General features: G+C 36.5%; 2 protein-coding genes across 3 annotated transcripts in view; one reads left to right on the top strand and one right to left on the bottom strand.

Annotated features, from left to right (window-relative positions):
• The window catches only part of UROD (uroporphyrinogen decarboxylase), a 158429-nt gene that overhangs the window by 27674 nt on the left and 115523 nt on the right, over positions 1-15232 (bottom strand). The gene's annotated exons all lie outside the window — the stretch shown is intronic.
• The window catches only part of EIF2B3 (eukaryotic translation initiation factor 2B subunit gamma), an 88072-nt gene that overhangs the window by 6875 nt on the left and 65965 nt on the right, over positions 1-15232 (top strand). For both annotated transcript variants that reach the window (XM_084874617.1, XM_084874618.1), the window contains exon 3: positions 3609-3754. In XM_084874617.1, coding sequence (XP_084730743.1) covers positions 3609-3754 — 146 coding nt within the window. The remainder of the gene's footprint in view (positions 1-3608; positions 3755-15232) is intronic.

Raw genomic sequence — 15232 nt, 5'->3', positions numbered from 1 at the left:
TTTGACTAGGTTGGTTTTTGTTTTGTTTTGTTTTTTATTGATTTCAGAGAGGAAGGGAGATGGAGAGAGAGTTAGAAACATCAATGATGAGAGACAATCACCTATTCGGCTGCCTCTTGCACACACCCCCACTGGGGATTAAGCCCTTAACCCAGGCATGTGCCCTTGACTAGAATCGAACCTGGGACCCTTTCATCTCCAGGCGGATGCTCTATCCACTGAGCAAAACCAGCTAAGGCAAAAAAAAAAAAAAAAAAAAATACAGTTTTTTTATACTAACCTTTTGTCCTACAACTTTGCTTGATACATTTATTAATTCTGTTAGCTTTTTAGTAGATACTTTAGGATTTTCTATAATTTGCCCTAATTGACATTTGTAGAACATTTCACCCAATAAAGCAGAATAAACATTCTTTTTAAGTACTTTTACCAAGATAAACTATATTTTTGAAAATAAAACAGGTCTTAATAAATGTATAAAGATTAGAATCATACAAATTATATTCTCTGACCATGGTAGAATTAAATTAGACATTAATAACAGAAAGATATCAAGGGAATCCTAAGAATTTGGAGATTAAATCACATACTTCCACATGATCTATATGTTTAAGAAGAAATCACAAGGGAAATTAGAAAATATTTTAAATTTACTGAAAATGAAATACACTGTATTAAAATTTGATATAGCTAAAGTTCTGTTTATAAAAAAATTTATAGCACTATAGTAAAAAAGAAGAAATGTCTCAAATTATCATCATAGTTCTTTCAGAAACTAGAAAAAGAGGAGCAAATGAAACCTAAATAAGTAGAAAGGAGATAAGAGAGATACTCTTATCAAAAGATAAGAGTAGCCTTGGCTGGTATGGCTCTGTTAATAGGGCAACTTCCTGTGCACTGGAAGGTTGCTGGCTCCATGCCCCAGTTGTGGACTTGATCCCCAATAGGGGTCGTGCAGGAAACAGCTGATTGATGTTTTGTTCTCACCTCGATGTTTCTCTCTTCCTCTCTCTCTAAAAATAAGTATAATATTTTTAGCCCAGCTGGCTTTGCTCAGTGGTTGTGTCAACCCATGAACCAGGGGATCTCAGTTTGATTCCCGATTGGGCCACGTGCCGGTTCAGTCCCCAGTGTGGGGCATGTAGGAGGTGGATCAATGATTCTCATCATTGATGTTTCTGTCTCCTTTTCCCTCTCCCTTCCTCTCTGAAATCAATATAAATATATCTTTTGGAAAAAAGAATATTAGATGATCAATTTTTAAAAAGATAAGAGCAGAAATAAATGAAATAGAAAACAAAAGCATTAGAGAAAAATCAATAAAATTGTTAAGTCTTTACTTAGATTGATCTGGAAAAAAGAAAAATTACTAATAACAATAATGAGAGAGGAGACATAACTACAGATCCTATAGACATTAAAAAGATAGGGGAATATTAAGAACAACTTTATGGTAATAAATTTGATAACTTAGATTTACAGTTTTTAAAAATTACTTTGGAAGCTATATGAGGAATGGATTTGAAGGAGTCAAAACTATAAACGGGGATGAGTTCGATTGATACAAAAGTCCACACCAGCAATGGAGAAGGCTTGTACTAAAGAAGTACTAAGGATGGAGAAAAGGGAACATTTGAGAAAGTTGATGATTAAGAGGAGGGGAAGTAGGAAAAAAAAGGGAAGAGTTACCTCTACTTTTTGCTTGTGTGACTAGGTGATAGCATTAACTAGGAAAGGGAATAAAGAGACAAGGAACAGGTGTGAATGAGGATAATGAGTTTAGCTTTGACCACAGTGCGTTTGAGGTACCCTATATGTAGTTAAATATAGCACATCCAAGGACTGGATAGAGGTGGTGTTAGATCTTAGGGCTCAGTCTTGTGATCCATTGATCATTCCACTATGAGAACTGCCTTCCTGAAACAAACACATAACATTTCTATGAAGTAGTCTATGTGACATTGATGTTAAAATATATGTTTTAGAAGAGATTTTGTTTTTATAGAGATCAGTTTGCTCAGGTGAAGGACACATCTTAACAAACTTTAAAATCTCATAATTTCTGTTCATTACTTTTTTAGGATTCATCATCTAACTTTTTTTTCTTTTTACTTTTGCTATAGATATAGTTAGTTATGCTTAGGGATGGTTTTTGTAGTATATTTAATACCCTACATAAAAAATTTCTTCTCACTAAGGAATTGGAGAGTACCTACTAAACATAGGATTCTGGAGTTTAATAACCAAGTCATGATTTTAGACTTAGCTTTTATCTCTCTCCATACAGAAAAGTCTTGGTCCAATTATTAGACTGACTTTTTCAGTTAAGTTACTTCTTTAACTCTATCCATTCTACCTAAAATGTCCTCTCCTCTTTTAAATCCTGAATAGCATCAATCTCCTTGTCTTCTATGCTTCCATCACACTTTGGTTTTCTATCTTAGTACTTCTCAATGCCTGTTTCATGCTGTAGTTAATGGCCTGGGGGACTGATCTCTCTGAGAGCAGGTACTATATCTAATTCATTTTTGTAATGTCAGCATTTTACATACAATATGTATTGTATTTTTTTTGTAATATTGCATAATTATACCCCTGAAACCTGTATAATTTTATTAACCAGTGTCACCCCAATAATTTCAATAAAAATTTTTTAATTAAAAGAAATTTTTGTTGTAAATTCATTGTGTTCTCAAAGGCCATGCCTTCCATGATACTTTCCCTAACCATTTCCATGTATAATTTCTTCATGTTAGGTTTCTTAAAATAAGAACCATGTTGAGTTCATTTTTGAATTCTCAGTGCCTATTCATTCTTTACATATTAAATGTATTTGTATTTATTGATGAATGAGTAAGTTAGTGACTAAAAGAAAGCAGAGTTGGGAGAGGAAGAAAGAAGAAAAAAAGGAAGAAGGAAAGTTAAATGATTTGAAAAAGAAAGAAAGAAGGAAAGAAAATAGAAAAGAATACTTACAGTGAAAGGGAGAGATAATTGTGACCTGGAACACTATAATGGACAAGTGGAAATTTTTCCACTATAGAGATGCTAAAATTCAATCTTTAGACATCAGCAACATATGTTATGTTACAGTGGATTTACATTACCCTACCAAAGATCCATGACAAAACCCCAAGTTTTCTAGCATTGGTTGATAGCTACATGGATAAAGTAAAGACATCTGTTATGTAAAATTGCCTCTAACTAGGGTTCATTGTGGCTACCTCATAGGAAGTGGGGATAGCTCTTTCTTTGTAGTGAATGAAGATTTAAAATGGGATCCTATTTGTATGCTCTGCTGGCTTCTTTACATCGAGAAGTATCATGTAATATATTAAAGTGAAGGCTCTAATTAGACAGACCTGAGTTTTATCTTGAATCAGTTGCTTACTAGTCATGTGACCCTGAACAAAGTCAAACAACAATAACAGTTTTCTCATTTGTAAAATGAGATTGTTATTAAGAATTGAGAGAACACATGTAAAATACATTGAAAAGGCTCAACAATATTAACTCTTAGAAACAAACCAAATCTAATTGAAATAGACAAATCATTATCTAAATGAATGAGAGTTTTGTATTTTTTTCCTTCTTTTTTTGTGCTATAGAAGTCATTGTCATTACAACCAGGGATGTCCAAAAGGCTTTATCTGCAGAATTCAAGATGAAAATGAAGCTAGATATTGTGTGTATTCCTGATGAGGCTGACAAGGGAACTGCAGATTCTCTGCGCCACATATATGCAAAACTTAAGGTGAAAAACTATTTCTTGATTTTTATTGTTTATAAAAGGTAAATGTTATCTTATGTTTTTCCAGTGCTTTATAGTTTATAATGTTTTTTAAAATATACATTATTACCTTACATACTTTGTTGTGCATGTACTCTTCAACTCTTTTTAGTTTAATTACTAAGTAAAGATTTAGACATTTGGTCACAGTCCCTGGTTTCCAATATTTTAAAGTAATAGTACATCTTTATAAATATATATATATATATATATATATATATATATATGCTTCAAATTTACTTTAAAACATTCTATTTATATGAAATTAATTAATAAGCAAAATTATTAGATAAATTAACTGGAAAGAAGTACAAAGGAACTTTAAAAATTGCAGATCCCGCCCTGGCTGGTTTGGCTCAGTGGATAGAGTGTCAGCCTGCGCACTGATGGGCCAGGCTTGATCCCCAGTAAAGGGATGTGCAAGAGACAACCAATCAATGATGCCCTTTCATCATTGATGTTTTTATCTCTCTCTACCTCTCTCTTTCTCTTTGAAATCAATAAAAATATATTTAAAAATAAATAAATAAAATAAAAAATTGCAGATCCCCTCACATGATAATATTTAAACTTTTAGTCTCCTTCGTTAAGAAACTAACAAGGGCCCTCGATGATTTGACTCAGGGGATAGAGCATCAGCCAGTGGACTAAAGAGTGCCAGGTTTGATTCTGGTCAAGGGCACATGCCCAGGTTGTGGGCTCTATCCCCAATAGGGGGCGTGCAGGAGGCAGCCATTCAGTGATTCTCTCTTATCATTGATATTTCTGTATCTCTCTCCCCTATCCCTTTCTCTCTGAAATTAAAAAAATATATTTTTTTTAAAAACTAACACAGGCATATGGATATGAGTAAACAGTGTCCCAGTGGCTAGTCGTGCACAAACTGAAAAAAAGTAAACGTCATAAATTATTCTAAAATGGATGTCGTTTTGAAAAAGTCCTGTCTGTATGATAACGTTGCCATCTTGTTTGAATTGGGGGGCAGACTTTCTTCTGCTATTTTTGTGACTGCAAACAGATGTATTAATATGTTCAACCTACCTATGCATTAAAGAACAAAAAATTTATGCTGAAATGTACATGGCCTTCCCTCCCCTTTTTGGGGGGATAATTTACACAGAGTAAAACACACACAGATATTAATGGGTTCAATGAATTTAAAAATATATATACATCCAATTTATCATTATTCAAATCTAGGACATTTCCATCACTTCTAAAATTTCCTTTGTAGCTGAAACCGGTTTGGCTCAGTGGTAGATCGTCGGTCTGCAGACTGAAAGCTCCCGGGTTCTATTCCGGTCAGGGGCATGTACCTTGGTTGCGGGCATATCCCATTGGGGGGTGTGCAAGAGGCAGCTGATCGATGACTCTCTCTCATCGATGTTTCTAACTCTCTATCTCTCTCCCTTCCTCTCTGTACAAAATCAATAAAATAAAAATAAAAAATAAAATTTCCTTTGTATTTCTTATTAGTCAGTATCCCACCTACAGAGTCAACTACTATTCTGATTTCTATCAGCATATATTAATTTTGCTTGTTTATGAACTAGATATAAATGGAATCATACAATATTCTGGTTTATTTTGTTCAACATAATATTTTTCAGAAACATCAACAATGAGAGAATCATTGATCGGCTGCCTCCTCATGCCCCACATTGGGGATTGAGCCCATAATTCCGGCATGTGCTTCGACCAGAATGGAAACCTGACCTCCTGGTCCCATAGGTTGATGCTATACCATTGAGTCACACTGGCCAGGCTGATTATATCTTTTTCCTTTTTATTTTTTTAAAATATATATTTTATTGATTTTTTACAGAAAGGAAGGGAGAAGGATAGAGAGTTAGAAACATTGATGAGAAAGAAACATCCATCAATCAGCTGCCTCCTGCACACCCCCTACTGAGGATGTGCCTGCAACCAAGGTACATGCCCTTGACTAGAATTGAAACTGGGACCTTTTAGTCTGCAGGCCAATGCTCTATTCACTGAACCAAACCAGTTAGGGTTTTTTCTTTCTTTCTTTTTTTTTAATTAATTCATTTCTGAGAGGAAAGAAGAGACTGAGAGAAAGAGAGAGAGATAGAAACATCAGTGATGAGAGAGAATTATCAACCAGCTGCCTCCTACACACCCCCCACTGAGGATCTAGCCTACAATCCCCATATGTGCCCCCGACCGGAACCGAACCTGGGATCATTTAGTCCACAGTCAGATGCTGTGTCCACTGAGCTAAACTGGCCCAAGCAATTGTATCATTTTAGTCTCTTTTACTCTAGAACAGTCTCCCCTCCAACCACTTTTTTTCCTTTTGCCACTTACTTTTCAAAGAAACAGATTATTTGTCCTGTAGAACATCCCACATCTTCAGTATGTCCAATTGCTTTCTACTGATGTCATTTAACTTTTTTCTTTTTCCCAAATTAGATTCAGTTTCAACTTTTTGGCCATAATATTTTATATGTGTAATCTCTATTGTATTGTATCTAGATCTGAAATCAGACATTTCTTTAAAAAGCCCAGTTTTCTATGTTCAGTTTTTTTATATGGCAATCATACTTCAATAAAGTAGTTTAACAAAGGGCTTATTTTTCCCTTTGAGACAGCCCTCTTGTGAGCCATCCATTCTCTCCTCAGGTTGCTCTCTAGGCTGTTGCAGAGCTGTCATCCTGGGGCTTCTCTTTACCGTCGTTCTGGGAATTCCCTTCTCCCTCCTGTTTTGGATGCCAGGTTCCCAGAGCCCTTGTTTTCCTCTTTCTTGGTTTACTTCCTCATTTCAAAGGAACCCAAACTTTATTGACTTCACAAAGAAAGAGCACAGAAGGTAAATATTTTGAGAACTTGCATGATTGAGAATGTTTTATTCCATCCTTTTTTTTTAAAATTAAATTATTATCTGTGTACATATTTTAACATTGCCCCCCCCCTCCCATACACCATCCTTTTCTTGATAACAACTTACCTTTGTATAGAATTCTAGGTTAGAAATAATGTTCTCTCAGAATTTTGTGTCCCAAGTCCAGAGACAGACAAACCTCCTAGAAGACTCCCTGTGCTGTAGGTAGATTATTTTTTCTCTGAAGTTTACCCTTTCACTGAGGTCCCCTTTATGTAAGGTCTCAGTTCAAATTTCCTGCTTCATTTCAGCTTCAAGCCATATATTTTGGCCCAATGAAGCCTTTAAAAACCTCAGTTAAGCCCAGCTGGCATGGCTCAATGTTTGAGCATTGACATATGAACCAGGCGGTCATAGTAAAATTCTGGGACAGGGTACATGCCCAGGTTGCAGGCTCAATCTCTAGTGTGTGATGTGCAGGAGGCAGATAATCAATAATTCTATCTCTCCCTCTCCCTTCTTCTCGGAAATCAATAAAAATAAAACCAAACCAAAAAAAACTCAGTTAGGATAGCCAAGGTTTCAACTAAGTGTTCATTTCCTTCTTCGGTTCTGGCACTTGGTATTTTTCTTTTCTTTCTTATAAATTTGAATATATTTACAGTAATGTCTTATGTCGTATCCAGAGTTTTCAGGTGTTCATAACAGAATTTTTGGGTTCTTAGTTCACCAGTTTTCCAACACCATAGGCCTACATGCTAGATACTTAATGTACATTATATCATTTAATCCTCCAACTACACTCAGGAAGATATTATCTTTATCCACATTTTACAGATGAGAAGGATAGGGCTCAGAGAGCTTGAGTAACTTGCCTAAAGTTTAGGTGGAAAGAAAGAATATGCATTAGATGCCAAAGTCTCAGTAAACGCATTGAATAATCAATGGATTAGTAGAATAGTGTGGCAGGTACAGCCAGATGACACATGTTTCAGGGGACATTGAATTTTTATCTGAGGTTAGGGGCATGTATCGTAAAGTTAGAAGAGTCCTATGTGCCCTCTAGAGGAGTATCAGGAAACACCTTTTGGACTGCTTCATAAATGTCACTTTCAGAGTCTTTTTTCTTTTTTTTAATATATTTTATTGATTTTTTACAGAGAGGAGGAGAGAGGGATAGAGAGCTAGAAACATAGATGAGAGAGAAACATCGACCAGCTGCCTCTTGCACACCCCCTATCAGGGATGTGCCTGCAACCAATGTACATGCCCTTGACCGGAATCGAACCTGGAACCTTTCAGTCCGCAGACCGACGCTCTACCACTGAGCCAAACCGGTTTCGGCACTTTCTGAGTCTTAAAGGATTGGAATTTGTGATGATGGAGCGATATGTAGGAATAGTTATTCATAGTGTGAAGGAAATAGAATAGCTCCTGGAAAAAACATAAAAATGATGGTAGGTCCTGTACTTTAACAGTTGAAGAATTACTACAAAGCTGAGATATGAAGGAATATTTTCAGCTCCAAACTGTGTCATCTGAAGGCTTCAGTCAGTGTAAGCATATACCTTTAAATAAGTCTATATTTCTTCGAGATATATTGAAAAATAAAACATATCAATTAAATAATTTCATTGGTAGTCTTTTCTTTTTGAGTGACAGCCTGATTTATACTGCTTTGCAGTAATAGCTGATTATTCACACAAGATCTCTATAGCCTTGAACACTTCTGAGGATACTTAAATTTTCAAGAGCTTCATAAGTTAGTACATTTGAGAAATTAGTGAATGTACTTCAGCACATTAGTTTCTGTTCTTAGATACAACCCTAAAGTAGGGAGTTAAGTTGTTAGCTGATTATGAGGATGTGAATTTTGTTTTCCTTGGAGTTACCTAGAATGTTTTCTCCGAAGATCGCAAAGGAGATTTTTCATATTTACTCTGTGTGTCTGGCTTTGTAGATTATTTTTATCCCAACAGCAACCTTAAGAGGTAGCTGGTATTATTTTATTTTGCAGTTGAGAAACCTGACATTCATAGAGTTTAAATATCCTGCCCCAAATCTCATACCTGTTCAGGTGTTGAGTCGGAGTTAGAATCCAGTCCTGAGTTATGAGATGCATTTGTGCATCTCAAATGCCCATGGGTTTTTCACTCTATCATGTTGCCTTTAGAAGACAAGCATCAGTAGTCCTTATAATCTACTAGAGGCCCAGTGCACGAAATTTGTGCATGGGTAGGGTCTCTAGCTGCTGCCAGCTGCGGCCTGTCTTAATTCCATGCTGCTCCCCTGGTGGTCAGCGCACATCATAGCAAGCAATCGAACTCATGGTCAGTTGAACTCCTAAGGGGACACTTTGCATATTAGGTTTTTATATATATAGATTCTTGACTTTAAGAACAGGTATAGTTTAATATTTCAAAATTACTTTTTTCTTCTCTTTGTGAGTCTGTGGGGTTCATGTTTATGCACATTTTTTTGTGTACATTAGATAGTTGTATGTATACAGGGTGGGTCAAAAGTAGGTTTACAGTTGTAGGTATATGAAACTGTTTATTCTTGATTATTATTTTTTATTCTATTATTTTCCATGTGAACAACTATAAACCTACTTTTGCCCCACTTTATATATAGAACTCTTTTTAAAAAATATATTTTATTGATTTTTTACAGAGAGGAAGGGAGAGGGAAAGTCAGAAACATCGATGAGAGAGAAACATTAATCAGCTGCTTCCTGCACACCCCCCCACTAGGAATGTGCCCACAGTCAAGGTACATGCCCCTGACCAGAATCGAACCTGGGACCCTTTAGTCCGCAGGCCACAGGCCGATGCTCTGTCCACTGGGCCAAACCAGTGAGGGCAGAACTTTTTTTAACATATGTAATTCTTAGTACCTATAGAACTCTTAATTAAATATTTTGGGGAAATGTATAAATCATTTTAAAATTAGCAAATCTAACAAGACTCGGGGAACTATGCAGTATCCTTGTCTTACAACAAGCAGTTGGTTGTTGATATCTTTCTCTAAGTGGAGGTAGATCCACTGTTGTAAGAAGACTTTCTATACTGCTAGAGCCATGTGAGCAGGAAGCGTGGCTCTTCTTGAGTAAGAGGACAGGGATGCAGTCTGTGATCGGCACAAAGCAATGCACATTGAACCTGACACATCCACAGTACATGCTCCTCTGATTGGCTGAGGTAATCAGCCATTTGTGCTTTAGAAACAATGTGATTATTCTATAGAAAATGTTTTGAGAATAGGTTAGTGATGTATATAAAGAGGCCTCAGCAGACTAAATCTATAATCTATTCTGTGGTCTATATTTAAAGCACTTATTGCAGGTCTCATGGCTTCTCTTAATTTAGAGATTGTAAAGCTAATAATTTTTTATGTAATCTAGACAGAAATCTTTATTTAGCCTCAGGAAAGCCTCATTTATTCTTTGCCTCAGTTTCACAACCAAGAAAATAGGGATAATGATATCAACACATTAGTTAGAGGTTTAGTTACTTAAATCCTTTGATGTAGGAAAAGAACTATTGTTATCTGTCTTATGAAACAGCTAACATGCTACAACAGAGAACAAACTATGCCAATGAAATCCCCATCCCAGAGACAGCATGTTAGAAAGATTGAGCATATGTGCTATTTTTAGATGTCCAAAAAGCTAAGTGCAAGTTCTTTTGAGTTGAGTGTTTGATGTCTTTATCAAATTACAAATCTCTCCTTCTTTCCGGGAACCTTTCATTTTGCCCAGAGACTTGTTTTTGGCAGATTTCTATCTGCTTGAAAAGAAGTGCAATTTGGTCAGGTGAAGATCTGAGAACTTGGTCTCAACTTGCTTGAAGACTTTTTTAAGTGGCAACTTTTTTCTTATGACTGCTTTGGTGGGCCGTGGTTGCCTAGAAGAGCCTCCGTATATCCCCTATGACACTTTCTTTGAGCCTGCTGGTGGCATAGTGAAAAGCCCAGCAGTTATAGCATAAACAAGTTAACAAGATGAATGAGGGAATTTTTGAAACCTTTCTTCTCCTTTCCCCCCCTACCCCCCAAATCTCAATAGAGCTTTTCTATTGACTGTACTAACCAAGTGTGTGTATGTATAAGCTTGAAGTGTTTTCATCTTAACCTCTCACAGACTGCAACTTGTTGGAACTCTGGTCTTTGGGATAGTATTTCTGCAGCTCTATACTGCATTTGGTAGCCAGAGAACTTGTAAGCTCTCTGGGTGAGCCTGATTGTTTTGCGTCACTTTCCTTTGTCTATAGCACATGTGTCAAACACAAGGCCCGCGGGCCAAATCCAGCCCGCCAGGCCTTGCAATGTGGCCCGCACCGCGCTGTCATCACTGCACTCCCCTGTCAGTTTATGACATTGTCAGTTTATGACTGTTCAGTAAACCATTCGGCCCGCGATTTAGGCTGGATTTTAGATTTTGGCCCCTTCTCTGATTGAGTTCGACACCCCTAGTCTATAGGGACACTTTTATGGTATGAAAGGATACAGGGTAGGACAGAGATGTGATAGCTAGGTAGAAAACCCAGGCTGCCATCACAGACTCTATCTTTGAGCGACAAGCAGACCACATGACTTAGATTTTTGGAAACTCTTGGTTGGGCCCCCATGCTGCTCTGAATAATAAGGTAACACTACAGCCTGATGAGTGGAATGGACCATACAATTTGTGGGAAGTTAGTAAGCATTCTGTCATTGTTACCAGAGAGTTCATTTGAAGTTGCCTGTAGCTACCCAATGTTTTTTTAGCTCTTAACTTGAGTATCATCTGTTCCAAAAAGTTTTCTCTGACTTTCTAAGATTAGATTAGGTACCATTTTTTGTACTTGTACAGAGGATTAAAATTATTTGTTGTTATCTCCCTGCACAAGACTGTGGGAAAAGAAATATATTAAATCATCCCCAACCTTTTCACTAGTTGACTAATCTCCTTTTGAGATATTTAGACTCATCAGCTATTCTATCAATTATATCTTCCTAAAGAAGTTCTGACATAATTCTACCTATAGTGATTGCCTTTTCCATGCCTGGTCCACAGCTGTCATTATGTCATCTCCCTTCACCATTATGAAGATTCATTTTGCCTCTTTTCTTCAGTTTTATGTTCTGTTTCCTAGAAGCCACATTTTTCTTTTTCTTAGCTTCTGCCCTTGTTTTTTTTTGTTTGTTTGTTTGTTTTTGTTTGTTTGTTTAATATATTTTTATTGATTTTTTTACAGAGAAAAAGAGAGAGGGATTGAGAGTTAGAAACATCGATGAGAGAGAATCATTGATCAGCTGCCTCTTGCACACCCCCTACTGGGGATGTGACCGGAATCAAACCTGGGATCTTTCAGTCCGCAGGCCTACACTCTATCCATTCAGCCAAACTGGTTTCGGCTGCCCTGGTTTTTATGGGAAACATACTAGAGCTTCCTGACAAAAGTATTTGAGACATTGCATGCCTGGGAAAATCTACTCTAAACTCATACTTGATTCATAATTTAACTAGACACAGAATTCTCAGTTGGAAAGCTGGTAGGTACCTAATAATTTTGAGAGCATTGCTCCATTGTCTAACTTCAAGAGTTGTTGAGAAGTCCTAAACTTTTGTGATTACTAATCTTTTGTTTGTAACCAACTTTTTTCTTGGAAATTTGTAGCATCTTTCTCTTTCAGAAAAATTTCAAATTTTCTGAAATTTCATGATGAGGTGCTTTCATATGAATCTGTTTTATCCATGTGAGCTCTCCACTCAGTGACCCTTTCAGTTTGGATATTTGTGTCCTTCAGTTTAGAGAAATCATTTTGTTGATGATTCTTCTTATCTGTGTTGTGTTGTTTTGTTTTTTCTGAAAACTTATTCTGATAATGGATTTCTTAGACTGGTCCTCTAATTTTCTTATCTTTCCTCTCACGTTTTCTTTTCTCTACTTTTTGCTCAAGTTTTACATATGGATGGGGCATGTTGACTCTGAGCTTCACTATAGGGTGATATGGTGATGTGGTTAGGCTCTTTGGCAGGGGGAGGGGAGGAATCTTTTATATCTGCATCTTTAAGGGTTTTTTCCTCTCAGATTATTCAAATTCCCCAGAGAAAATATTAAATTCTCCTTTCTGAAAGGTAAGGACCAGCTGTTGGCATTCTAGGAAATGTGTGGAGATCATGGTATCTCAGATTCTTGTATAAGTTCTCCCTTTTCAGTAAGGTGCATCCCCTCTCCCTACTCTGAACTGTGATTATTTTTTCCTAATTCAGATATCCTCTATTTTTTTTCTCTTCAGATTACTGTAGAGGGTGGAACCTGTGCAATAGTTGTGTTGCATAGGTGGAAAAGAGGGATCTTTTAACCAGCCTTCTTTATTATAACTGCTCCCTCTTATGTCAGAAATGACTTCAGAGATAGTGCATTGCTCTTATCTTATAGATGAGGAAACTGAGACCCAAGGAGGGAGTGACATTTAAAGTCACATGTGAAATTAATACGAAAACATACCCAATCTTAGAAGTTACTTTTGGGCACTAATAAAACCCTGATTTTAGTTTAGTTTTCTTTATTACTTGTTAGTTGTCTTTTTCTCGTGTTGTTATAAACTTTTCTTTGTTATAGTTTCTAACTACCCTCTGCTGGTCTTCTCCCAAGCTTTCTGGTTTCCAAGTAAAATGGATAGTATTTCCATGTCATAATTAAGGATATAATTAAAATTCAAGCCCTGGCTGGTGTTGCCCAGCGGTTACAGTGTCAGCTTGTGCACCAAAGGTTCAAAGGTTTGAGTCCCAGTCAAGGGTACACACCTGGGTTGCAGTTGGGTGTATGTGGGGGCAGCAGAGGGGGAGAGCAAGTGATTGATGTGTCTCTCTCAAATCAATGTTTCTCTCTCTCTTCCCCCTCTCTTCTTTCCTCCACTCTCTCTAAAAATCAATGGGAAAAATATGCTCATATGAGGATTAAAAGAAAAAATACTTTTTTAAAAATTCAAGTTACAGACAGAAAATATATAATTGTTCCATGATCTTGAAATGGACAATAATATTTTTGTCCTATGGCGTATTCGTGTCTGACCAAAGAAAAAGAATGAAATTATTTAATTTAAATTCAGAATAGTAAATTATTTCAAAGTGAAAGTTTGATTTAAGAGAACAAAAAGCCTTTGTTATTTCTCTATTAATATCAGTAGGTTAAAATTAATTGCAGATGTCTACATCCTGCAAGAGAAGTGACTATCATTTTTATAAAGAACTCATTTAACAGAGTTAGAAATTAGCACATTCTCAATTACTTCTTAGATTCATCTGGGAAACATGGATAGAATTCCTCTATTCTTGACTTAAAAAGGAAAACTTTAGAACTATAAATGATGAGCCTCCATTTAAAAATTATAAATCTAGCCATGCCCTCCAGGACAGTTGCATCTGATTTCTTTTCTTTCAGACCTCTCTGCCTTTTTCTTCTTTGAAGGCAGCAGGCTTATTCCCTACCTCATTGCTTTAGGGAGCTGCAAAGTTACCTTTATAGCCCTTCTCCTAACTCTGAATAGTCACAGACTACGAAGGGGGCACTCAGCTCTGTCAGAAAGTATGCTGTTTTAATTATCTGAAATGGGATGTTTTAGTCTTTGAATCGATTCCAACAAGGAGGAGGTAATAGGAAGAGTGATGACATTTACTGATTCTTGTTTGCCAGCACTAGGTTGAACTCTGGGGATACAAAGATGAAAGAGCTCCTTATGAAGCACAGAGTCTGGATGGGAAAGAAACCATGTAATCCAATTTAGTGGTTTAAGGTCTGTAATGGATAAGAAAAGACTTCATCTCTAAATGAATGTGTAGTGAGTAGAAAGAGAGAATAGTGCATGCATTCTTGGCAGTTTACTCTAGCAAGTTAACATTCGCTATCTGGAGGGGAAATTGTGGGAGAGAAGGCTGCATTAGGTAGGCGGAGTCATTTTTCTTTATTTTTGTTTTTTGTTTGTTTGTTTGTTGGTTTGTTTGTTTAATTTTTGTTATTAAATTATTATCTGTGTACATATCTTACCATTGCCCTCCCTCCCATACATGCCCTCTCTCCCCAGAGTTTTGTGTCCATTGGTTGTACTTACATGCATGTATACAAGTCCTTCGATTGATCTCTTATCTCCCCCAGATCTCTCTACCCTCCCTGGTGTAATTTGACAGTCTGCTTGTTGCTTTACTGTCTCTATATCTATCTTTTGGTTCATGGTTTATAATGTTCTTTATTATCTATATATGAGTGAAAGTTTCTCTTTCATTGACTGGCTTATTTCACTCTGCATGATGTTCTCCAATTCCTTCCAGGTTGCTGCAAATAATAAGAATTCCTTCTTTTTTATGGCAGCATAGTGTTCCATTGTGTAGATCAGTGTTTCCCAAACTTCTCTCATGATGAGAATCACCTGGTGGAGTTGTAAAAATACAGATTCCTGAATCCCAACTAAGAAATGCTAAACTAGAATATCTGGGAACATATAGGTAAAATTGTATACTTAACTTAGTGCTCTAAGACAGAGCATCTTTATATCTGCATCTTTTGATTCAGGAATCTGTAGTTTAACAACTCCACCAGGTGATTCTCATCATGAGA

The sequence above is a fragment of the Pipistrellus hanaki genome (assembly GCF_964339955.1).
Source record: "Pipistrellus hanaki genome assembly, chromosome: 2".
Classification (NCBI taxonomy): domain Eukaryota; kingdom Metazoa; phylum Chordata; class Mammalia; order Chiroptera; family Vespertilionidae; genus Pipistrellus; species Pipistrellus hanaki.
This window is presented reverse-complemented; position numbering and strand designations above follow the sequence as displayed.